This window comes from Bos javanicus, chromosome 4 (assembly GCF_032452875.1).
Source record: "Bos javanicus breed banteng chromosome 4, ARS-OSU_banteng_1.0, whole genome shotgun sequence".
In the NCBI taxonomy this organism is placed as follows: Eukaryota; Metazoa; Chordata; class Mammalia; order Artiodactyla; family Bovidae; genus Bos; species Bos javanicus.
The window spans coordinates 51522983-51548090 of NC_083871.1; the positions used below are offsets into that span (position 1 = coordinate 51522983).

The window sequence follows — 25108 nt, forward strand, 5'->3', positions numbered from 1 at the left end:
ACATTCCAAGTCTTTGGAAAAGTAGTTTCAAATTCTCTTCCATCAAGGTATGAGAGTGCTAGATTTCAGGAACCATCATTAACAATGTTGATTTCTGATTTGGGATTTATTTTGTTTTGTTCTATTTTTGTGTGTTTTGTAAGTGAAAATGGAATCTCAGTATTGATCTTATTCTTATTTATTTGATCCCTACTCTGGCTGAACACTTTCTGTGTTTACAAGCTCCCTGTAGTTGTGAGAGAAATGATTATGGTATCCTTTGTCTTTATTTCAGTATCTGTCTCATCTTCTCAACTAGCTGCATAATAATTGATAAATTATGACATTCTGAGCTTTAGGCTCCTGGACTGTTGAGGATCTTAAGTGAGATAATATAGATGAAAGTATTTTGTATACAGTAAAACAGTAGTCCATTTTTTTCATTAGACACAGGATGGTGAGTAGAAAAAACATTTAGAGTCAGAGAAGCCTAGGCTGACCTTTATGTCCTAACCAGTTGTATAATCTTGTTCTAGTTACTAAAATTCCCTAAAGCTCAGCTTCCTGATATATAAATAGAAATTGTCCCTACTCACAGGTGTGAAGTGAGGGAGGAGTCATATATAATTCATCAGGGACATGCCTCTTGAGTCACTGGGTGAATGGTGAAATCATCAAATGAAGCAGAGAAGACACTGGAAGAAGCGGGTTTATGAAGCTTGGGAAGTGATGAATGTGAAGTGTTTGAGGACCTTGCAGGGAATTTGGAAATAATGTATGAAGTTCAGGAAAGAAACTGGGGCTGAAGATTTGCCTTTGAGAGTCATCAGCACATATATGTCAGTTGAGCCTGGGCTGAGTCACCCACAGAGAGCATGAAATACCAGAAGGCAGTGGGGACCCTATGGCCGACCGCCACTTCAGAGGCAGGCAGCCAAGACTGAGAAGTCATGGTTGGAATATAAGATTACATGGAAAGAGTGGTTCATGAAAGCTAAGTTAAATAAATATTTCAAAAGAACAGTTTTTAATGCATTGGTAAAGACAGAATCCAGATTGCAGAAGGCAAAATTCAAAAGATGAGGAAGTAAGAACAGTTTTAACAACAAAGGGAAGGAGAATGATAAGGCTTGGATGATGGGGTTCGGGGGGGCAAAAGTCAGAAAAGAAATTTCTTTAACTTGAAAATATTTAGATATTAAAAGAAGTCAGTTGAAAAAAAAGGAATTGCGCTTCTTGACTGAGAATAGTTGCTGGCTCCATGTCCTGAGAAGATGAAGCAAAATAACAATAGTTCAGCTAAGGGCCGGGGGAAGCATACATCCTTCTCTTAGACAAGAAAGAAGAAAATAATAATCTCAAGGGTGAAGAAAGAAGCTGTAAGCATTCATATATGACACTCTATATTTTATAGCATCTATATACTTTCCCTCTGTATTACAGAAGTCAAGGCCATCTGCTGGGGGTGAGCATATCTGGGAGAGATTGGGAGTTTCAGGAAACTGGTAAAAATCTGGAATTGCTTTTAGGGAAATGGTAAATAAAATTAAGTAAAGACAAATGAAAACATTTCCCAAGAAAGTTTACAGGCCCATTTGAAGTTGAAACAGTAACTGTATAAAACTTATAACTGACTAGAGTATTTGATTTTCCCAGATAGCATTCCCTTCACCAAAGCTGTTAAGAGAATGTCTTACAGCAAACGATTCAGTGAAAAGAAAAGGGGATTGAGGGTGCTGCTGTAGGAACAACTGAAGTGACTGATGGAGGTTAAACCAGGAGGAGTCCAAAAGGGAGAACTAAGGAGACTAGAAATCTTCATGAAATTCGAAGGCGGTAAAGGTGGGATTAAGAGACTGAGAGAGCTAGGATTAGGAAACTCTAAACTGAGAAAGAGATTCCAGAGCAGGACATTTCCAAAGTGCAGTAAGTCTCGGCAATCACCAAGCTCAGCATATGAGCATGAGAGGAAGCTTCTGAAGAAGTAACTGTAAACAGAAGTTCTGAGGACAATATTGGAAGGATTTCTCATGTGGGTGTTAAAGTCTTAGACACGATGAGAGCGGTTTAACCAGCACCACTGTCCTGGGTAAATATCATCAAGGAGTGTCCAGAATTTGCTAGGTGACGGTGAGAGTCGGGAGGACGAGGATACAGCCAGATGGAAGGCAATGGTTCAGTGAAAGGGTTGTAGACCGTGACATTTGGTCCAAAACTTAGCTTCATCCCTTGCCTGGTACATGAGCTGAGCCAGGTCCTATAACCTTCCTAAGCCTCCATTCCCTTATCAGCAAAATGGAAATATTAAGATTACATCATAGGAATGTTGTAAGAAATAAGACAAAACATGTAAAGTGCTTATCTAGTACCTGGCACATAGTAAGGGCTCAAGCATGCTATCTATTTCATTAGATGAAAGGAGAATGAGATGGAGATTAGAAAAACAATTGTCTGCCAAACTCCTTGCTTTTCTTTCTGTCTAGAAGGGCATTTGAAATTCCTAAAATCAAAGAAGTAAAATCAATCTAACACACACACTTCTCCATAATTTTTCTAGGCAGATAAAGAATTATTCTCTTACCTCTATCTTAAAAAAAGAATTACAGTGACGCCCTTAGGATCAACTTACTTATATAAATAAAACCAGTTTAAGATATTGTGAAATATGTAGAAATAGGACATTGCTTGCATAATGCCTATGTTTACTCAACAGAAAAAAGTGATAAGGAAAGAGGAACTCCACTGGTATTCTCTATAATCAAATATTAGTCCTTTAGAAGCTGAAAAATCATTAATAACATTTTTTCTGACCATGAGAAATGAGAATTTTTAATAGTGAATTAAAATAAGTGAAAATAGTAGAAAACAATACATAGGTCTACCCCATATACACCTTTATGTTTACTGGTATATGCAAAGCACGTTGGACTGGAACTTGAGATCAGAGAGGGTAGCATTTACTGAGGAACTATTAGGTGTGCGGTACTATGCTGAATACCTCCCATAAGTTATCTCACTCAAACTTCACAACAACCTTGTAAGGTATATATTAATATTCCCACTTTACAGATGGAGAACCAGAGGTTCCACAAAATTCAGTAACTTGCACTAGAGAGTAAATGGTAGAAACAGTACTCAATTCCAGCTCAATTTGGCTCCAAAACCTATGAGCACTGCATTACTTCCTAATTTATTATGTGAAACAAATTACATGACTTAGAAAAACATGAAGAGGCCTGTCTGTCATATTTCATATTCCTGGGCCTCCACCTCTTAAACTACAAAATAAGTGGAGTGATTCCTCTTTCAGTTCTAACAATTCTATCATCATTCTAACTTTATCGCCCATTAAGATGAAAACCAGAATCACAAATAAGAAAAGCTTAAATATTTAGAGCAAACAAAAAATTCTGACCTCCTCCCAGAAGGCTGTTACATTCTCCATCACTACATCTGTAGTTGTTAAGTTATATTCCAATGTCTTATATTCTTGCTTTTGTAAGAAATCCTGTTCACAAAAGAAAGCAAAAACATATTATACAACTAGGATACTGTTAATACATTATTACATCTATTTAAACTCTAATAAGTGCTGCATTTTGTATTTTATGAATTATATTAGAAATTTTTTCCTAAAAAATAATTTTATAAGTGTTCTAAAGTTAATTGTCAAGTACTAGGATTCATTATATTATAAACGCATTCTTTAAATATGTGACATTTTACAGAACTTCAGTTCAGTTCAGTCGCTCAGTCATGTCCAACTTTTGCGACTCCATGAATCACAGCACGCCAGGCCTCCCTGTCCACCAACAACTCCTGGAGTTCACTCAAACTCATGTCCATTGAGTCGGTAATGCCATCCAGCCATCTCATCCTCTGTCGCCCCCTTCTCCTCCTGCCCTCAATCCCTCCCAGCATCAGAGTCTTTTTCAATGAGTCAACTTTTCACATGAGGTGGCCAAAGTATTGGAGTTTCAGCTTCAGCATCAGTCCTTCCAATGAACACCCAGAACTGATCTCCTTTAGAATGGACTGGTTGAATCTCCTTGAAGTCCAAGGAAATCACAATAGTCTTCTCCAACACCACAGTTCAAAAGCATCAATTCTTTGGCGCTCAACTTTCTTCACAGTCCAACTCTCACATCCATATACGACTACTGGAAAAACCATAGCCTTAACTAGACAGACCTTTGTTGGCAAAGTAATGTCTCTGCTTTTGAATATGCTATCTAGGCTGGTCATAACTTACCTTCCAAGGAGTAAGCGTCTTTTAATTTCATGGCTGCAATCACCATCTGCCATGATTTTGCAGCCCCAAAAAATAAAGTCTGACACTGTTTCCACTGTTTGTCCATCTATTTCCCATGAAGTGATGGGACCAGATGCCATGATCATAGTTTTCTGAATGTTGAGCTTTAAACCAACTTTTTCACTCTCCTCTTTCACTTTCATCAAGAGATGTTTTAGTTACTCTTCACTTTCTGCCATAAGGGTGGTGTCATCTGCATATCTGAGGTTATTGATATTTCTCCTGGCAATCTTGATTCCAGCTTGTGCTTCTTCTAGCCACTGGAGAAGGGAATGGCAAACCACTCCAGTATTCTTGCCTTGAGAACCCCATGAACAGTATGAAAAGGCAAAATGATAGGATACTGAAAGAGAAACTCCCCAGGTCAGTAGGTGCCCAATATGCTACTGGAGATCAGTAGAGAAATAACTCCAGAAAGAATGAACAGACAGAGCCAAGGCAAAAACAATACCCAGTTGTGGATGTGACTGGTAACAGAAGCAAGGTCCGATGCTGTAAAGAGCAATACTGCATAGGAACCTGGAATATTAGGTCCATGAATCAAGGCAAGTTGGAAGTGGTCAAACAGGAGATGGCAAGAGTGAACGTCGACATTCTAGGAACCAGCGAACTAAAATGGACTGGAATGGGTGATTTTAACTCAGATGACCATTATATCTACTACTGTGGGCAGGAACCTCTTAGAAGAAATGGAGTAGCCTTTTGGTCAACAAAAGAGTCCGAAATGCAGTACTTGGATGCAATCTCAAAAACGACAGAATGATGTCTGTTTCCAAGGCGAACCATTCAATATCACAGTAATCCAAGCCTGTGCCCCAACTAGTAACGCTGTTGAAGCTGAACAGTTCTATGAAGACCTACGAGACCTTTTAGAACTAACACCCAAAAAAGATGTCCTTTTCATTACAGGGGACTGGAATGCAGAAGTAGGAAGTCAAGAAACATCTGGGGTAACAGGCAAATTTGGCCTTGGAATTTCGGAATGAAGCAGGGCAAAGGCTAATAAAGTTTTGCCAAGAAAATGCACTGGTCATAGCAAACACCCTCTTCCAACAACACCAGAGAAGACTCTGCACATGGTCATCACCAGATGGTCAACACCAAAATCAGACTGATTATATTCTTTGCAGCCAAAGATGGAGAAGCTCTATACAGTTAGCAAAAACAAGACCAGGAGCTGACTGTGGCTCAGATCATGAACTCCTTATTGCCAAATTCAGACTTAAATTGAAGAAAGTAGGGAAAACCACTAGACCATTCAGGTATGACCTAAACCAAATCCTTTATGATTATACAGTGGAAGTGAGAAATAGATTTAAGGGACTAGATCTGATAGAGTGCCTGATGAACTATGGAATGAGGTTCGTGACATTGTACAGGAGACAGGGATCAAGACCATCCCCCTGGAAAAGAAATGCAAAAAGCAAAATGGCTGTCTGGGGAGGTCTTACAAACAGCTGTGAAAAGAAGAGAAGCAATAAGCAAAGGAGAAAAGGAAAGATATAAGCATCTGAATGCAGAGTTCCAAAGAATAGCAAGGAGAGATAAGAAAGCCTTCCTCAGCAATCATGCAAAGAAATAGAGGAAAACAACAGAATGGGAAAGACTAGAGATCTCTTCAAGAAAATTAGAGATACCAAGGGAACATTTCATGCAAAGATGGGCTTGATAAAGGACAGAAACTAAATGGACCTAACAGAAGCAGAAGATATTAAGAAGAGGTGGCAAGACTACACAGAAGAACTGTACAAAAAAGATCTTCATGACCCAGATAATCACGATAGTGTGATCACTAACCTAGAGCCAGACATCCTGGAATGTGAAGTCAAGTGGGCCTTAGAAAGCATCACTAGGAACAAAGCTAGTGGAGGTAATGGAATTCCAGTTGAGCTATTTCAAATCCTGAAAGATGATGCTGTGAAAGTGCTGCACTCAATATGCCAGCACATTTGGAAAACTGAACAGTGGCCACAGGACTGGAAAAGGTCAGTTTTCATTCCAATCCCAAAGAAAGGCAATGCCAAAGAATGCTCAAACTACCGCACAATTGCACTCATCTCACACGCTAGTAAAGTAATGCTCAAAATTCTCCAAGCCAGGCTTCAGCAATATGTGAACCATGAACTTCCTGATGTTCAAGCTGGTTTTAGAAAAGGCAAAGGAACCAGAGATCAAATTGCCAACATCCGCTGGATCATGGAAAAAGCAAGAGAGTTCCAGAAAAACATCTATTTCTGCTTTATTGACTATGCCAAAGCCTTTGACTGTGTGGATCACAATAAACTGTGGAAAATTCTGAAAGAGATGGGAATACCAGACCACCTGACCTGCCTCTTGAGAAACCTATATGCAGGTCAGGAAGCAACAGTTAGAACTGGACAAGGAACAACAGACTGGTTCCAAATAGGAAAAGGAGTACATCAAGGCTGTAATTGTCACCCTGCTTACAGAACTTATTTATACATTAAATTTTAACATACCACTGACTCATCCTTGTACTAGACTACATGTTAACCTTAGTAATGAATTTAAAAAGCACACCTGAACTACCCACTAATCGCCTCAATTCAACATTAAGAGAGAGAAAACTGGTATTTTCATCTTTGTAGCATCCTTCTTTTATTAGTCCCTGGTCCACCATTGGCAAACTCTGTTGGTGGTTTAGTTGCTGGTTCTTGTCCCACTCCTGTGACCCCATGGACTGTAGCCTGCCAGGCTTCTCTGTCCATGGGATTTTCCAGGTAAGAATTCTGGAATGGCTTGCCATTTCCTTCACCAGGGGAATCTTCCTGACCCAGCCAGCGATCGAGCCCGGGTCTCTTGCACTGCAGGCAAATTCTCTACTGACTGAGGTACTAGGGAAGTCAAACTCTGGCCTAGGTTAAATAATGGCAGAACTACCTTAAAGTGGCTCACCCTTCCCCCTCATTTTTTTACACTTATGGCACACTGATTTATTTTCTGGATTAAATATTTAAATATACATCACAACAGCATAATAAAACATTTTGAATTGTATACTAATTCTAAAAATTATAACCACATCCAAGGTCCTGGTGGTGATTCTGTTAGCTTGGCATAAATTGAGTCTAATAACCGTAAGGACTTTAGAACTTCTCTTCAAAATTAACAGCTACGTCAGAATGCTGAGATTTTAAGGTAATTAATGTGGCATACATTGTCATTCTCATCCATCATACTGTTCAGAAAAATACTTGGAAAAGTTTAAGGTAAACATTCCTAGCATTAGCTAGAAAATTTAATAACTTCCTGATGAATCTGCCACCATGATTTTGCACATTTGCCAAGTTCATTAGAACTATTCGATTGATTGATTACTTGAATAATAATCTCCAGAATACGGAAACAATATTTTTTTCAATTTCTCTGACTAAAATCTCATGGGCTCTCATTTTATTTCACTAGGCTTTACAAGGGCTTGTTGGACCACATATAGACATCAAGAGAGGAAATACTGTACATCAAACAGGTCCAAGGCCAAGAATTCATCTCTAGAGAGTTTGCTCAGGACAAAAGTTCTAAACTGCTCTAAATTCATGGAGTCAGAGGACCCATTTTGGTACGCTACCTGTATTTTGTTTATTGCTCCCAGAGAATCATACCAAGTTTGTACAGCCCAGGGGAACTGCCGAGTAACTGCCATGCGCAGAACGATGCAGAATGAGATGGTTGTGAATATTTTTCGAAGGATGATTCCTTTGAGCAGTGCATAAGGAAGCACAGATAAAAATACCACAAAGAACCCTGAGAAGAAGAAGGCTGAGCTATTGAGGTATCTCACATAGGCTGCCTTCCGGGTGAGTTTCAGTTCTGTTCTAAAAAAAAACAAAAAAACAAATAGTAAGATTTGGGGTGCTTATATATACTTTCCAAAATATCAGGCATCTTGGAATAAAAAATCTGCACATAGACTCTCAAAAGCTTTCTCTCTGCTTTCTGATTCTGGTTCTACCCTAGATGAGCTGTGTGACCTTGAACAAGTTATTTAACCTCTCTGGGCCTCAGTTATCTTTTCTGAAAGAGGGGTGGATGACAATGAATATACCAGCATATAATACGTATAAATATTATTTTTAAATAATCTCAATAATTATTACATTATTTTTATATCTTCATTCACATCATTATTAATTTATAGATTAATGAAACTAGCAATTTTTTATTGATTGGTGTTTTAAGTATTTAAGTACAGATATGAGAATAATTTTGAAAGATTTATAGAAGGAAAAGACAATTCTGGGATTCCCTAATGGATTGTCAACATTTTAGAAGTTCTGGATTGGCTTTGGAGAACCTTTAAAATAACATATGAGCCAAAGAGAAGTGGTTCTCAAGGCTTAGCACAGGTAAAAATCACCTGAGAAACTTTTTAAAATGAAGTGTATCAGGATCACCATTCAGAGATATTGACTGAGTCTGCAGTAGGCCTCCAGAATCCGCTTTTTAAAAAAGATTGCTGCCAGTAATTCTTGGAAAATTACAAGAGAATAGATATTGCATCCACCCTCTCTCCTTTCAGGATAATTATTTGCAATCATACTTTTTTTCAGTCTGAACTGCAAATGTGAACTATTTTTTCAACACAAACAGAAGAGGTTTAAATGCACCAACAGGCAGAAAACAGGGAGTGCAGAGCTGGCAAAAACAGAAGACAATGCTTCCTTCGACCTTCATCCCACCCTCACAGGATCATCAAAACTGGAGTCACTTGTGATCCTTCCGTTCAGCTCTTGTGAGGGAAAGAGCAGAGATGAGTCAGACAAGTAGAGCATGCTGGTGGGAGGGGGCGATAGCTGTGCCTGGCATTTGGGTGCTAGTTCCACATGCTTGTACAACTCAGAAAAGTTCTCATTCTCAAGTGGTAGAATTCAGATGAAATCTTTTTTTCAAGTCTGAAAAAAAATGTAATCCTCAGCACTCTGATGAAGAAAATGAAGTTCAGTGCTCCCACCTACATTGTGATTCCCAGTCTAATGTGGTTTAGCTTACCTATTTTAATTATTTGGCATTAAAGGCAGATTATGATTTTGGAATCTAACTGGGGTGTGACTCAGCTCTGCTGGTTATAGCTATGCCATCTTAAGCAAGTTGCTCTTCCCTCTGTCCCTACAGAATCCACATCTACAGAAGAGAAATGTAACATCTCCCTTGTGGAGTTGTCGCCACAATAAACGACAGCACAGGAACTTGCACTTAGAACTTTCATGTCTCTTTAATCTTCAACTGAAAGAATACTGTTGGCTAGGCTTATATTTTTTTAATGCTAGAAAATGCTGATTACCAAAATGTTAATAAATCTGTCAAAACTGTCATTGTATATAATAAACAGTTGAGGAAAATGAAGGAATGATACTATAAGAAAAGAATAACGGGCTCAAGAACATGTATTGATATAAGAATCACCCAGAAAGCAGCACTCCCCATAATAATAACACTAACACTTTGAGTCATAAAAACATTTTATCTTATTATGATTAAAAAAATTGAAAGTGACTTTATTACCAGAGAGCAGTAAAGAAGTAGATTTTCAGGGAGCACTGCATAGCCTTTTACCCAGTTCATCAATGACCCTTGAGAGCTAACTCAGTTGTTAAAGAGAAACATTTCAACCAACTAAGCAAGATCTTTACGGATGTTTCTGGAAAGAAAATATAATTCCTTTCCTGGATTTGTCTTGAAAGGCATAATAAAAACAGGTGACCAATCATGTTTGGGCAATAAGTAGTCTTTTACTCTTTCTATTTACATGGCAAAGGACTTACCATTTCAGCATCTCTTTTGTTGTTCCAATCACACACCTGCAGCTCAGTTACCACTGTCTCCTGGACTCAGCAGCCTGAATCCCTGATAATCATATTCATATCATCTAAAATGGAACTCTTCTCTTTAGTATCTTTTCTTCCTTTGAAATTCTCATGAGCTAATTCATTCTGAAATTATTTGCCCTTTAACAGAAGATCTATGCCCACTGAGTCTCCTTAGAACCCTTTTTTAAAATTGCAATTTGTAGAACATGGAACTTGACTAAAGAAAAATGGTCTTAGGGCTACAGAAATACCTTGGTTTATATCATGTTCAAAATTTTCTCAGCAACAGTATCCCAGTCTGTGCTGTACTTTTTTGCTGGCTATAATCTTTACTAACCAGTGAAAGAAAGTTATCTGAGGCAAAACAAGACCAGAGATCAAGATGGGTGCCAAGTACTGATTCTACTTTAGGCGGTGGCTTTCATTACTTGAATTGATTTTTCAAGTGGAGGGTTTATAGAACACAATTTATAGATATTACCCTGGCATTGCTCTTAAGTAAAGGAAGAACAAACATATTTTAAACAAACAGAAGGGTTTTTTTTTGGTTTTCTTTTCATGAGCCATAACATACAAATTAAGGAAGTTATAATACTAGAGAATCATTTATTTGGCTCAGAGTTGTATCTTTTTTACTCTAGCAGCTCTATTTAAGGTTTCATTCAGTCTTTAGCATCATGATCATTAGTTTAGTCTATTAAGCAGCTGTAAACACAAATAGGCAGTTCTTTGTAAGATATCCTTGTAGTGCAAAAATAGCTCACCTATGTAAAATGCCAGTCCCATGAAAATGACATTAGACCACTAACACATGAATACTGATATAACTTAACACAACTATTTGGTTGTCAGAAATTTCAAATATGAGCTGAAGTCCACTGTGACATACTCCTTTTAAATATATTAAACCTTAATTGACTAATTTAACTGATATTAACATTTTTCGAATGACTTACTGTCTTAGGTTTTCAATGATTTTTTCCATTGCTTCTTCCCAGCAGTATGCCTTAACTGATTGGATATTTTCAATCATTTCTGACGTTATCACCAGTCTTTCATTGATCTTTCCAGCTCTCTGATCTCTGTAAATTATTTCATCCACAAATCAAATACTTAGTAAAAATAAGGCAAGCCGCCCACTAAGAACTGCCCAAGCTTTTAAGAAAAGCCACATTTCTTTTATTAAACAGATGGATGCTTATTTTATTATCAAATACACAGTGATAAAAATAGTAACACTCAATCAGTAAATGCCTCCCATGTGCAGACCATGTATGAGATGCATGTCATATACTATGCCTAATCCTCCGAGGGAGGCGACTATTTCATTTTCAAAACTGAAAAAACCAGAAACACAAAGGTTGAAGCAGCTTGACACAGGTCATATGTCTAGTAAGGTGCAAAGTGGGATTCAAACTAAGAACTATTTGACTCCAAAATTTGAACACTTTCCTTCACACTCTAGCTGGCAAACTCCAGAAGTCCTCTTTCATAAGCAGTGATTGGGATCACTGAATCATTCAGTAAAAGAAAGCCACTAAGGCTGTGATGTGATGATTCAAGAACCAGAGTAGAAAAAGCTCATGAACTTTACCTAAAATGTATGCATTCCCTCCCATTCACAATGTTTTGAATACAATGTTTGGATACAATGTTTTATCCATTGTACCTAAATCTCTGATGTGCAAAAAAGCAAAATGGATGGTAACATACTTATAAAGAAATTCTATAGACTGGCAAGCTAAAAAATGTACCATTGATATAGAAAGTATCATTTATATCCAGGTCCCCAACCTCTGGGATCTAATGTCTGATGATCTGAGGTGGAGCTGATATAATAATAACAGAAATGAAGTGTACCCCTCTCCCCGTCCATGGAAAAACTGTCTTCCACGAAACCAGTCTCTGGTGCCAAAATGGTTGGGGACCTCTGATAACATCATGAAAATATTCCTTTTTGCGACACCTAGTAAGAAGATCCAAGGTTCAGTACATAGAGAAGTTCTGGTTTTACCTGAGTGGGCTAGTATGTCATACACTCTGCCTAATCCTTCTGACAGCCTAAGGGAGATGATTATTTCATTTTAAAGATGAAAAAAACAAACACAGTGGCAGAAGCAGCTTGACACAAGTCATATAACTAGTAAGAATGCAATCTGTGTTTCACACTATTTAAAGAGTTTATACCTGTACTTCATCATCATTTTCCCTAATCCGGCTTGAAGAAGGGCGAGGACTATGAGGAAAGCAAGCCCACAGAAGGTGAAGGCCTGCAACAACTCCCAGAGCAGCCCCATGAGCAGCGTCACTTGCAGAGGAGCGATCCACACAAAATGTGCCAGTGCGAGTCCCTGAAAAATAAAATCACAGTGAAAACCATGGACATTTTATCCTCCACCCCCAAAACAAAGAGAAAATCAAGAACAGGAGAAAGAAATCAAGCACAGTGAGTTCATACAATCATGGTTCTGAATGCACTAAAATCTAGGTATTCATTATATGGAGCACACAGCAATGTGCTTAAACATTCTACACAGAGACTAACTGCAAGTTAGTCCAAACCAACTGCAAGTCACTGTGATTTTTTCCAGTGGATATGTGTAGTGATTGGATATCACCACACCACTTAGGTACCGTGTCTAGAATTCTTTAAGTAACTTATTCCTCTGTGAATAAAGCAAGAGCCATGACACAGAACATGAGAAGACAAGACTCTCCTGAATTTCAGTCTATAAAATTGCACAACCCTATTACCTGACCAAATACTCAGAAAACAACATGCACACTCAATTCAAAGTAAATTACTTAGCACTTGCTGAGAGTCTGATAGCATGCTAAATACTAGAAATGCAAAGATAAATACATTGTGTATAAAATACATAATCTGTCCTCAAGGACCTTGAATTTTATTGTGACAGAAGACAGCCCTAAACAAGAATTTTTCAGAGTATCATACTCAGCCAAAGGAAATAACTGATTTAAAGCATTAAAATGAAACAAGATCTGATAAGGATTTAATTTTGAAAAACCACACCAAATAAAAAGCCAGCTGAGGTGCCCTTGAGTTGTCTGGTTCTGTGAGATCCCAAAATGGCACTCTGCTACACAAGTCGGTTTTCAGAAATAGGGAAGCTAGGAATGCTTACGACATAACCACTCACTAGTTATCTGACTCAGAAAATCTTTGGGGTTGTATGATTTATAACAAAGGTGCATAAAAGAGTAAATCAGTAGGTACATACTTCATCAAATTTGTTCAGGTTGTTGGAAAGGAGACTAACAAGTTGTCCAATACTTATTTTATCCAGAACACGGCTTGATAGCTTCAAAGTCTAAAAGGAAATTAGAAGTTAGATGATGTCACTGCACAGTAGACATATTTATAAGCATGTTATAATACAGCTGAGGAGTTAGGTAACTATGCATGCATTTTTTAAGTAAACCTAATAAAATTATCTTATGTTCATTTAATTTAGTATCTTCTCAGATTTATAAATATTTCTCTTTACAACAAATATAATGGCATGCCTCTACTTATATTATTTAACAGTATCTATGGGGTCGCAGAGTCGGACACGACTGAAGCGACTTAGCAGCAGCAGCAGCAGTAGAGAGGGTTAACAATTGTTTCTAGTCCAAAATGGGAAAAATATTGTACTTAAATATTCATTTATATACTGCAGAGGTTTGCTTGTTGTTTTTTTATTTTTGTTTGTTTTTATTACAGATGAAACTAAAGGCAAGTGAAATTTGAGATTAAAACTTCAGTCTCATAGGGAATTATATTCAATATCTTATAATAACCTATAGTGGAAAAGAATCAGGAAAAAAAAGATATATATATATCTGCATCACTTTGCTGTATACTTGAAACTAATAATAATGTAAGTCAATATATTCAATAAAATTTTTTAAAATAAAATCTTGGCCTTAAATTTTTCATGTACTCTATGGTGACTATTGAATAAAATTACAGTTAAAGTCAATACAAGTATATTATAAATAATTATTAATAATTGTCTGAAAGATTACATTAACAACAAAAAATTCTTAAATTTTACAACGAAAAATACATCCATATAGACAAACAGGATTGTAAGTAGATAAATTAATTATTATTATGAGTGGTCACAGGCACACTTCACCTACAAAATTTAATAAGAATTGGCTTTGACTGAAGAGTACCCATTTAACATTTGCTTCAACTGACTCTCACACATGTATTGAGCACTTAGATACAAATCACTGTATTCAGGGTTTCAGGGATTATTATTAGTTATTAAAAAAATTATTACCTCAAGACACCTAACAAATACATAACTAAATATGATAAACTAGTTAAAGGGAGTGGAATATAATAGGGTGGTTAAGAGCAAGTTTACATATCTGGTTATAAAAATCTGTAAATATTTCACTGAGGGAGAATTTAAGATGGTGTGGAATAACAGATAGTGTTTAGATAAGCACAGATGAAGAAAGAATAAAGCTGTTAACTCCAAATGCTATTAGAGTAGTATGTCGGGGCAGGGTCCATTGAGCTAGATGATACATGCTTTAGTAACACACTCAGTCTCAGGTGACCCGAATTCTATAGTGCTTAACATGGAATGTACGTGCACAGTAAATACTCAGTGAATATCTACTCACTATATAGTTATCTTTCTCAAAATTCACAGGCAAAGTTCAACCTAGTTTGCATTTAGATTCATTATTTAAAATCTAATTTGAATGTATCATGTTGCAGATTTTGGAACAAAGAAGATGATGCTCTATGACAAAATCTATAATAATCTGGGGAGAGTCAGTGGCTGCCTGCCACATGGATAAAACTGGTCAGATAAGGCACTAGTTAACTTTAATGACCAAACCACACATGGAGATGCAATTGTCTTCTTAGATGGTGATGTCAGTGCAGGTCAGTAGGTATGGCTAGAGGGGTAAAGTAAGCTGGGTAAGAGCACATATAAACAACACTGAGAAAGAACAGACATAGCTTCCAACTTTTCATTAACGCATCCTGGGTTTGAAGGAACATATATTGCTGTATTTGTGCTAAACATAATATAAGAACTAATCCACAAACTAAACAACTCTTTGCCCTCCCTTCCACTTTAGCCCTGAGGGCTTCATGTCTCTCTTTCTATTAACACAATTTGACTTGCGACATTATTTCAGTACCTATCTTATGTTCTCTAGTAACTGGAAAACCCTTAACTTCAAGAGGGAAGCCCATGTGGCACAGTGGTAAAGAATCTGCCTGCCAATGAAGGAGACATGAGATGTGGGGTTTGATCCCTGGGTTAGGAAGATCCCCTAGATAGGAAATGGAAACCCACTTCAGTATTCTTGCCTGGAAAATTCCATGGACAGTGGAGTCTGGCAGGTCCATGGGGTCATAAAGAGTTGGACATGACTTCAAGGATTGTGACTTATCCACTTTAGAAATTTTGAAGCAGTTCTTGCACAGTGTTCTATACTTTTTAGGCCTTTAGTTTATCAAAATATTTTATTCATAAAATAGGAATAATAGTTTCTACCATATAGAGTTTTGAGGAGGATCAAATGAAATGATATACCTAAATCACTTAGAAGTTTGTCATGAACATCAATTATCACTATAATAATCGCTTTTATAACTGTTTTTATTTTTTTTTATTTTTTTAAGCACAGAGTATAATTTTATTTATTTATTTATTTTTAATTTTATTTTTAAACTTTACAATACTGTATTAGTTTTGCCAAACATCAAAATGAATCTACCACAGGTATACCCATGCTCCCCATCCTGAACCCTCCTCCCTCCTCCCTCCCCATACCCTCCCTCTGGGTCGTCCCAGTGCACCAGCCCCAAGCATCCAGTATCGTGCATCGAACCTGGACTGGCGACTCATTTCATACATGACATTATACATGTTTCAATGCCATTCCCATATCTCCCTACCCTCTCCCTCTCCCACAGAGTCCATAAGACTGATCTATACATCAGTGTTTCTTTTGCTGTCTCGTACACAGGGTTATTGTTACCATCTTGCTAAATTCCATATATATGTGTTAGTTATAACTGTTTTTAAACTGGATTCAACTTTCTTTTATATGCATCTTGTCTAAATTCTATCTTCTAAATGATACCTAATAATTTATTCACTTATATAAAATTTCTGGATCAAGATAAGATTTTTATTGATTTATCACCTGTGCTTTCCTGGCACTTGTAAACTGATGAGATTGCAGCTGGGGTGATATGGTACACTGTGGACTCGGTTTTTCACTTGGGTCTCCATAAAAGGTCTTTTTGAACACTAATGTATAACTATCAAGGTTTTACAACACCACTGACCTTGCATGTATATTATGGAAATGTTAATGGGTTATTTGTAGAGGGAATGTCAGGTCCACAGCTCTTATAAGCCAAATATATAAAGTTTTTATATTGGGGTATATAAGAAAGAGAAGAAGGGTAAAGAAAATAACCAAAATAACCAACAAATTATCTATTAAAAAAAAAAAAAGAAATCTTTAATCTTGGTAAATCAGAGAGTCACACATAAATCAGGTTGGTGAAAGCATGTATCATTGTGTCACTAAGATGACCTTAAAATGTGTTTGTAAGGTAAGAAATTTCTTTTGTCCCCCCACTGTGATGCATGCATGCAGGATCTCAGTTCCTCAACCAGGGATCAAACCTGGGCCCCATGCAGTGGAAGTGTAGGGTCTTAACCACTGGATCACCAGGGAAGGCCTGGTAAGACAGTCTTAATTTGAATCCACCCAAAGCATGGTTTAGCAACTTGGGCTTTTGACTTGACAATGCATACGGAAAAGTAGAAAAGGTTCTTATGGTTGCCGTGTATGTGTTATTTCAAAATTTTTAATTTCCAAGACTTAGGATGACAAAAATCTAACTCAAAATAAGGCAGTGGATACTATCATTGTGTCATAACTAGTTAAAAATAGCACGAAGTCATGTCCAACTCTTGTGATCCCATGAACTGTAGCCTGCCAGGCTCCTCTGTCCATGGGATTCTCCAGGCAAGAATATGGGAGTAGGTTGCCATTCCCTTCTTCATGGGAACTTCCCAACCCAGGAATTGAACCCATGTCTCCCACATTGCAGGTAGATGCTTAACTGAGCGAGCTATGGAGGAAGCCCCCATAACAAGTTAAGGTAGAAATATCAATTGCTTGGTTGATCAATAACAATTACACACTATATTCTTGTTATTGCACATAAAGACAAATGGCATTTTACCATAAGATGATATTTTGTCAATGACATTTATGCACACAGCAAGAATCATTTCAACAGGGAGCCATGGATTCCAAAAATTGATGATATGGAAAAAACAAATATGAAGCTTAAAATACAGGCAGTTTACAGAATTACTCAATAATTATTAGTTGAAGGGAAGTATCAAGGAAAAATGAGAAATATTCATTATTCCTGCCATTTACTTCACAGCCCTACAAAACTGATTTTAGCCTTTATCCCTTACTTGTACTAGTGTAGCATTTAAAACACAATGCCACTAACAAGTAGCATCAAGACTGTGCAAGGAAGTATTACCTTCTTATAAATCAAACTAAACATAGCTATTCTCATCTGCATTCCAATGTGATGGAGACCAAAAATGGCTGGGTGCAGGAGCAGTGTCCTCACGATAAAGAGAAGGCATAGGCCTATGCCTAAGTAAATGGCAATGGAGCGTTCCACCTTGTTATCTGGGTCATAGGAAGCTATGATTCTTCCCAGTAAGAGAGGCTGGACTGCTTTGGTGACTTCCTGCAGAAGATGGAAAACAGAAAAATGAAATTTTATTTTTCTTTCATAAAGTGTCCTCACAATGTCAACACAAGCAGTTTCATCTTTACAGGAGGATTTAAAATGGGCTTACACAGCAGGCCATGCCATACGTGAAACTCTTGATGTCCTTTGTAATATCTTTATACTATGAAATAAGACTTTATTTAGGTTTTAGCAAAAATCATTTGGAAACATTTATGTATGAGGTGTTTTCTTTCTTTTTTTTTTACTAAAAATATATAGCAGCCATAAAGTAAAGGTCCAATTTCTAAAGTAGTGTGTTAATTGGTAACATCTACATTGCACTTAACACTTTATAAAATATTTTTCATTTGATTTTTATGACAACTTCAGGAGTCAAGAGTAGGCATTATTAGTTTCACAGTGCAGATGAAAAAACCAAAGCCAAAGAGACCAAGCGATTGATGTGATTTCAAAATAGAACTCTCAAAAGTACTTTCTGAGTGATAGAATGAACAGCAGAATGAACAGCTTCTTGAGACAACCACATAAAGGGGAGCTGGCAACAGGAGGGAGGAGCAAAAAGGCACTGGTGCTATTGACAGTCCAATGCTGTATCCTTCCCAGTCTGGGATAGGTGGTGACTTTTAGGAAGAAGTGTGTCAAAAAATTGCAGCCTCAGGCCAGTTTCCAACTATTCATCAAGGGCTCAAAGGTCTATGAGTTAACAAGAAAGAAAAGAAAGTGAAGTTGCTCAGTCGTGTCTGACTCTTTGAGACCCCGAATCCTGAAAGATGATGCTGTGAAAGTGCTGTACTCAATATGCCAGCACATTTGGAAAACTCAGCAGTGGCCACAGGACTGGAAAAGGTCAGCTTTCATTCCAATCCCAAAGAAAGGCAATGCCAAAGAATGCTCAAACTACCACACAATTGCACTCATCTCACACGCTAGTAAAGTAATGCTCAAAATTCTCCAAGCCAGGCTTCAGCAACATGTGAACAGTGAACTTCCTGATGCTCAAGCTGGTTTTAGAAAAGGCAGAGGAACCAGATATCAAATGGCCAACAGCTGCTGGATCATGGAAAAAGCAAGAGAGTTCCAGAAAAACATCTATTTCTGCTTTATTGACTATGCCAAAGCCTTTGACTATCTGGTTCACAATCAACTGTGGAAAATTCTTCAAGAGATGGGAATAGCAGACCACCTGACCTGCCTCTTGAGAAACCTATATGCAGGTCAGGAAGCAACAGTTAGAACTAGACATGGAACAACAGACTGGTTCCAAATAGGAAAAGGAGTTCATCAAGGCTGTATATTGTCACCCTGTTTATTTAACTTATATGCAGAGTACATCATGAGAAACGCTGGACTGGAAGAAACACAAGCTGGAATCAAGATTGGCAGGAGAAATATCAATAACCTCAGATATGCAGATGACACCACCCTTATGGCAGAAAGAGAAGAGGAACTCAAAAGCCTCTTGATGAAAGTGAAAGTGGAGAGTGAAAAAGCTGGCTTAAAGCTCAACATTCAGAAAACGAAGATCATGGCATCCGGTCCCATCACTTCATGGGAAATAGATGGGGAAACAGTGGACACAGTGTCAGACTTTCTTTTTTGGGCTCCAAAATTACTGCAGATGGTGACTGCAGCCATGAGATTAAAAAACGCTTATTCCTTGGAAGGAAAGTTATGACCAACCTAGATAGCATATTCAAAAGCAGAGACATTACTTTGCCAACAAAGGTCCATCTAGTCAAGGCTATGGTTTTTCCAGTGGTCATGTACGGATGTGAGAGTTGGACTGTGAAGAAGGCTGAGTGCTGAAGAATTGATGCTTTTGAACTGTGGTGTTGGAGAAGACTCTTGAGAGTCCCTTGGACTGCAAGGAGATCCAACCAGTCCATTCTGAAGGAGATCAGCCCTGGGATTTCTTTGGAAGGAATGATGCTAAAGCTGAAACTCCAGTACTTTGGCCACCTCATGCAAAGAGTTGACTCATTGGAAAAGATTCTGACGCTGGGAGGGACTGGGGACAGAAGGAGAAGGGGACGACAGAGGATGAGATGGCTGGATGGCATCACTGATTCGATGGACGTGAGTTTGAGTGAACTCCGGGAGTTGGGTGATGGACAGGGAGGCCTGGCGTGCTGCAGTTCTTGGGGTCGCAAAGAGTTGGACATGACTGAGCGACTGAACTGAACTGAACTGAACTGGACTGTAGCCCGCCAGGCTCTTCTGTCCATGGGATTCTCCAGGCAAGAATACTGGAGTGGGTTGCCATTTCCTTCTCCAGGGGATCTTCCCAACGCATTCCCAGGTCTCCCGCATTGCAGGCAGAAGCTTTATCCTCTGAGCCACCAGGGAAGCACAGGATGAGTTAACAAGGCAAGACCAAAGTTGTGTTTTCCAAATCCACTTTGTCTGATCCTCAACTGACCACTGAATCAAACTGTTCACCAAATCATTACCACTTTGCCTGGATATGTAAGAACAGATTTGAACACATGGATTTGAATCCAGACGGTCTAAGTCTTAACCATCTTGCTAAACTGCCTTCAAAAGAAAAAGACATAATTCTTGTTTCATGGTGGTCTAGTGAAATGGGGATATGAGGCTAAACCTTGCCTGGAAATAATGCTATGCTAATTGAGTCTATTTCATATGTATATTTTCAACCAGACAGCCCCTCCCCCCTTTTTGCCTAGCGTTATTCTCCCTCAGCTGATAATTTGCTCCACCCACCGCACCCCCACCCCCATTTTCTACAATGTCTTTTCTAAACCTCAGTGCCCAACTCCATCAGCCCACTCATTCTCAATAGGTAAAGTGCTTTCCTATAACCACATCATCCCCACAAGCTATAAGCCATAGTGCCATCCTTGACTGACTACAGGCTTTACATAGCTACTCATTCAATACTTGGTATTCAGTACCTCATTTCAAATTAACTACATAGACCAAGGTTCTGAATGTAAGAAAAAGTTCAAACCTTTTTAAAAACTTTCCAAACTAATCACAAACATGGAATATTAGAATTCTCTCATCCCATATAGCCACATTTGAATATAAGTTTGAATTGTACCAAACAGACAGATACTAAAAAAAATAAACAAACATGCTAACAACCTACCCAGATAAACCAGGTAAATAGTTGGCCATATCTACTAAAGAGTCTATTTATCTTCCCAGGTGGCTCAGTGGTAAAGAAGCCACCTGCCAATGCAGGGGGCATAAGAGATGTTGAGAAGATCCCCTGGAGAAGGAACTGCAACCCACTCCAGTACTCTTGTCTGGGAAATCCCATGGATAGAGGAACCTGGTGGGCTGAAGTCCATGGGGTCGCTAAAGACACAGGACTTAGCGACTGAGCACACATGCACACAGAAGAGTACCTTCTATCTAAAAGGTAAATAAGTGCAGAAATTACTGCTTGTTGGCATGTACCATTTTATGCATGCTTTGTACTTTTGTTACGTGTACATTCATTTTTACAATATATAGAATTGTTTTTGAGGCTGTAACCTTTATATAAATGGTATCATATTGTGCTGCTTGCAACTTTCTTTTAACTTTTTAAACACAGTTGTGTTTCTGACATGTAGCCCCAATGATACTTATATATCTACCTCATTTATTCTAAGTGCTGTTTATATGACATCCTGTGAATAAATCAGGATAATCACCCCATTCCCTATGCTGGGGAAGATGGGCTGTTCCCATTCCTCAACTATTAAATCTGTGCAAGTGCTGCCCTGGCTGTTTTTATTAAGTTCTATAGATTCATGCCAAACTTTCTCTAGAATAGATCATTTATTTCAAAATAATTCCTTAAACTATGAAAATGTACAGTCAACATGAACCTTAGATTTGAAACTACATGTATAAATATATCCATAATACAAATATAATTTTCATAGTATGCTTATAGTGGCACTATTTCATCCTCAAACTTAATTTTACATCAATGTTTTATCCTAGAATTTTTCCATATTATGTCTACATTCTTCATAGACAAATGTCAATGCCACATCTATACTGATTTATTTTTACACTAATATTGGGTTTGCATTTGGTTAAAATGCTCTCTTGATTGCAGTCAAGAGGAATGAACTCATATGTGCCACCCATGTTGGATATACTGTGTGTGGCCATGAAGCAGAGAATAAGTTGGGAGCACTACCAGACATAACAGATAAAATGTCATTTCTTGTTCATTATAAGACTTTAGCCAGAAGACTATGATGTGTGACAACTTTCCATGAATCCAGCTGCTTGTATCATAATTAGCATAATCACCTTCCTTTTTCCAGGACTAGTAGATACTATTATTGAATATAGAACCACTGATAAAAACCACCATGCATATTTCTAAGGAGTGACTCTTATCTATGGAATGCCAAAAAAGAATATTCTGAGGGAAAAGAGAAATATTTTAGTAATTGAGCTGTACACAGAATTTTTAGAGTTAGAAATATATGGGTTTACTTAAGTTTTCTCCTACTGAGTAATCTGAACTAAAGTCCCTGCCACTGTATCACCATTATTTTTTTTCCATAACCTGTCACCTCACAACAGAACTATTTGCAGAATTGGAATTCAGTTGTGACTTATAACAAAATAAATAAGACTGTGTTAATCTGATTCAGATACCTATTCTGCAGGTTGCATGACTGAATTAATTAGCTGTCCCCTTACCTCAAACAAAAAGAGAACATATTCATCCTTTGAACAACAATGGCTATTCCACAATGACATTGGTAGCATTACTCTGGGAGGGTACATGTTCACAGAAAAAAGAAAAGAAAAATGCAGGAAATTTTTGGTAGAGAAAATTTTAATAATTTGACCATCTGCCAACAGCAAAACATAAACCTCACTGCCACATGGAACCCATCAACATTCAAGGACAAAATCAGCACCCCAGACCCCTCCTCCTATAGTTTTCCATGCTCTGTTTTAAGCAGCATGTTCTCTAATATTTATAATGAAAGCACTTACAGACATCACCTGATTTTATTATTTGGAAAGGAAAACAATGGTAACTGATACCTAGGCTTAATCTATGTGTGCAGTCCTTTAAAAAACCATCCTCGTAATGACTGGGAGAAACACAGTCCTCTATTCTTACTTCGTGTGAACCCTGTTGCCAGACTATTTTCATTACACAAGAAAAGTCCCAATTTGCGACCATGTAAAATAGTGCAAGCTGACTAAGGCTTGAATGTAATGAGGTAGAATGCAAATTTATTTAAAATTTGATAAAATATTTTATTTTTAATCAGACACAAATCAAGATGAAATTAAGAGTTCACTTAGATAATGGGAGAAGCCTGATACCAATCTTTAAGTCAGCGCGACAAGGCAATAAACACTGAAGTGAGAGTCATGAAATCCAAGTTCTTATCCCAGCATGTTACCTACACTCTGTGTCACCTTAGTCACTTCCCTCCTCTTGACAGTTTCCTCACTCATAAACTAAGTGGTGGAGCAAGCTTATCTTAAAGATCCCCTCCAGAGCTAATATCTCAGATTATATGATCTGAGTTCAGGGAATCCCACAGCAGAGGCTGAGGATTCCCTGGACAATTGTCTAGCACACATCCTGACGTTGCTATGTGTGTTTTCTACTCACAGGGATGCAGGTATGAATAGTATGAGTTCAGAAGACCATCTGGGTAGAGGGGGTCAAGCTAGAGAACAGCACAAGTGACTACCTTCCTGCTGGGAATATATTTAGATTAGCCTGCCAAGAAAAAATTAAGAAGCCTGAAAATACCTCCTGGGAAATACATCTGGTCTCTCCCAGGATCCTCTAGACCTCAGCTTAAATGAACTGTAGTGGAGTCTGAATCCTTTAACCATTTTGTTTTATCTGCACACTTAGGACAGCGTCAGATGTTTCTAGAGATACGAACGTCCGCTGGATAGTTAAACCAAGAAAGAAAGTTCAGGTGAAAACAGAAAACTTGGTTCATGCTTGCAATTACATTAAATTAATTAATCCCAAGATTACTTTAAAAATTATAATTGCAAATCCAAAGCATAGTTGTTTCTAATACAGGAGGAATCAGTTGAAAAACCTCTAAGGTTACATTGTTTTCTATAGTGTACAGTCAGTAAAATCATCATTATCATCTCGACTTGCTTTATATATATTTTATGTATCTTAATACCAGAAATGTAGAAAGAAAACAGAAATTATATAAAATAAGAAAATAGGTTCCTAGATACCAAGAGTAATAATTAAGTAAGCATCCCATTTCTAGTAACAATACAACAAATGATACATTGAAAATACCAATAATTAATATATACATATCTTAAAATATATTCTAAAAAACATTACTAAGACATATTTTTAAAGTCTTAAGTAAATGGAGAGACTGTAAACTTTCTAAAAAGAAAAAATGAATATTACAAAGCTAACATTCTCTTTCAAGTTATTGTATAAAATTAATACAATCTTCATCAGAATTCCTAGTGGATATTTGGGCATGAACCATAAGAGCAGGGACTGTCAGCTTTTCTGAGAGTCCCAACATCATGCACCATACCTAGCACAGAATATCCATTCAGCAAATACTTGAATCAACAGATAAAATGATTCAAAATTTCATTTGGAAAAAAGAGACTAACCAAAAACATTTGGGGAATAAGAATAATGTGTGAGAAGATCTACCTTACTGGGTATTAAATTATATTATACAGCTCTAATAGTTTGGGGAATGACAAAGAAATAGACTGATTTGTCTGGAATATTCAAGAACAGGTCCAAGTACAGACAGCAATTTTATATGTAATAAAATATGTCATTTTATTTCAGTGCAGAAAGTACAATAAACAATGGAGACACTCACACTTATTTTTTAAAAATTAGATTTCTATCTCAGACATGGGCTTCTCTGGTGGCTCAGACAATAAAGAATCTGCCTGCAATGCTGGAGACCCAGGTTCAATTCCTGAGTCAGGAAGATGCCCTGGAGAAGGGAATGACTATCACTCTAGCATCCTTGCCTGAAGGATTCCATGGACAGAGGAGCCTGGTGGGCTATAGTCCATGGGATCAAAGAGTCAGACACAACTGAGCAACTCGCACTTTCACCTTCATTTCATACATACATCCAAATAAATTCAAATGGATTCAATAATTACACATAATGCCGGATGCTTGGGGCTGGTGCACTGGGACGACCCAGGGGGATGGTGTGGGGAGGGAGGAGG

General features: G+C 37.7%; 1 protein-coding gene across 2 annotated transcripts in view; it reads right to left on the minus strand.

Annotated features, from left to right (window-relative positions):
* The window catches only part of CFTR (CF transmembrane conductance regulator), a 318734-nt gene that overhangs the window by 236571 nt on the left and 57055 nt on the right, over positions 1-25108 (minus strand). For both annotated transcript variants that reach the window (XR_009735898.1, XM_061414023.1), the window contains exons 4-9: positions 17684-17899; positions 13362-13451; positions 12307-12470; positions 11076-11201; positions 7881-8127; positions 3395-3487 (exon numbers count right to left, since the gene is read on the minus strand). Coding sequence is in view for 1 of the 2 variants with exons in the window: in XM_061414023.1 (XP_061270007.1) it covers positions 3395-3487; positions 7881-8127; positions 11076-11201; positions 12307-12470; positions 13362-13451; positions 17684-17899 (936 nt within the window). In the remaining variant the exon portion in view is untranslated. The remainder of the gene's footprint in view (positions 1-3394; positions 3488-7880; positions 8128-11075; positions 11202-12306; positions 12471-13361; positions 13452-17683; positions 17900-25108) is intronic.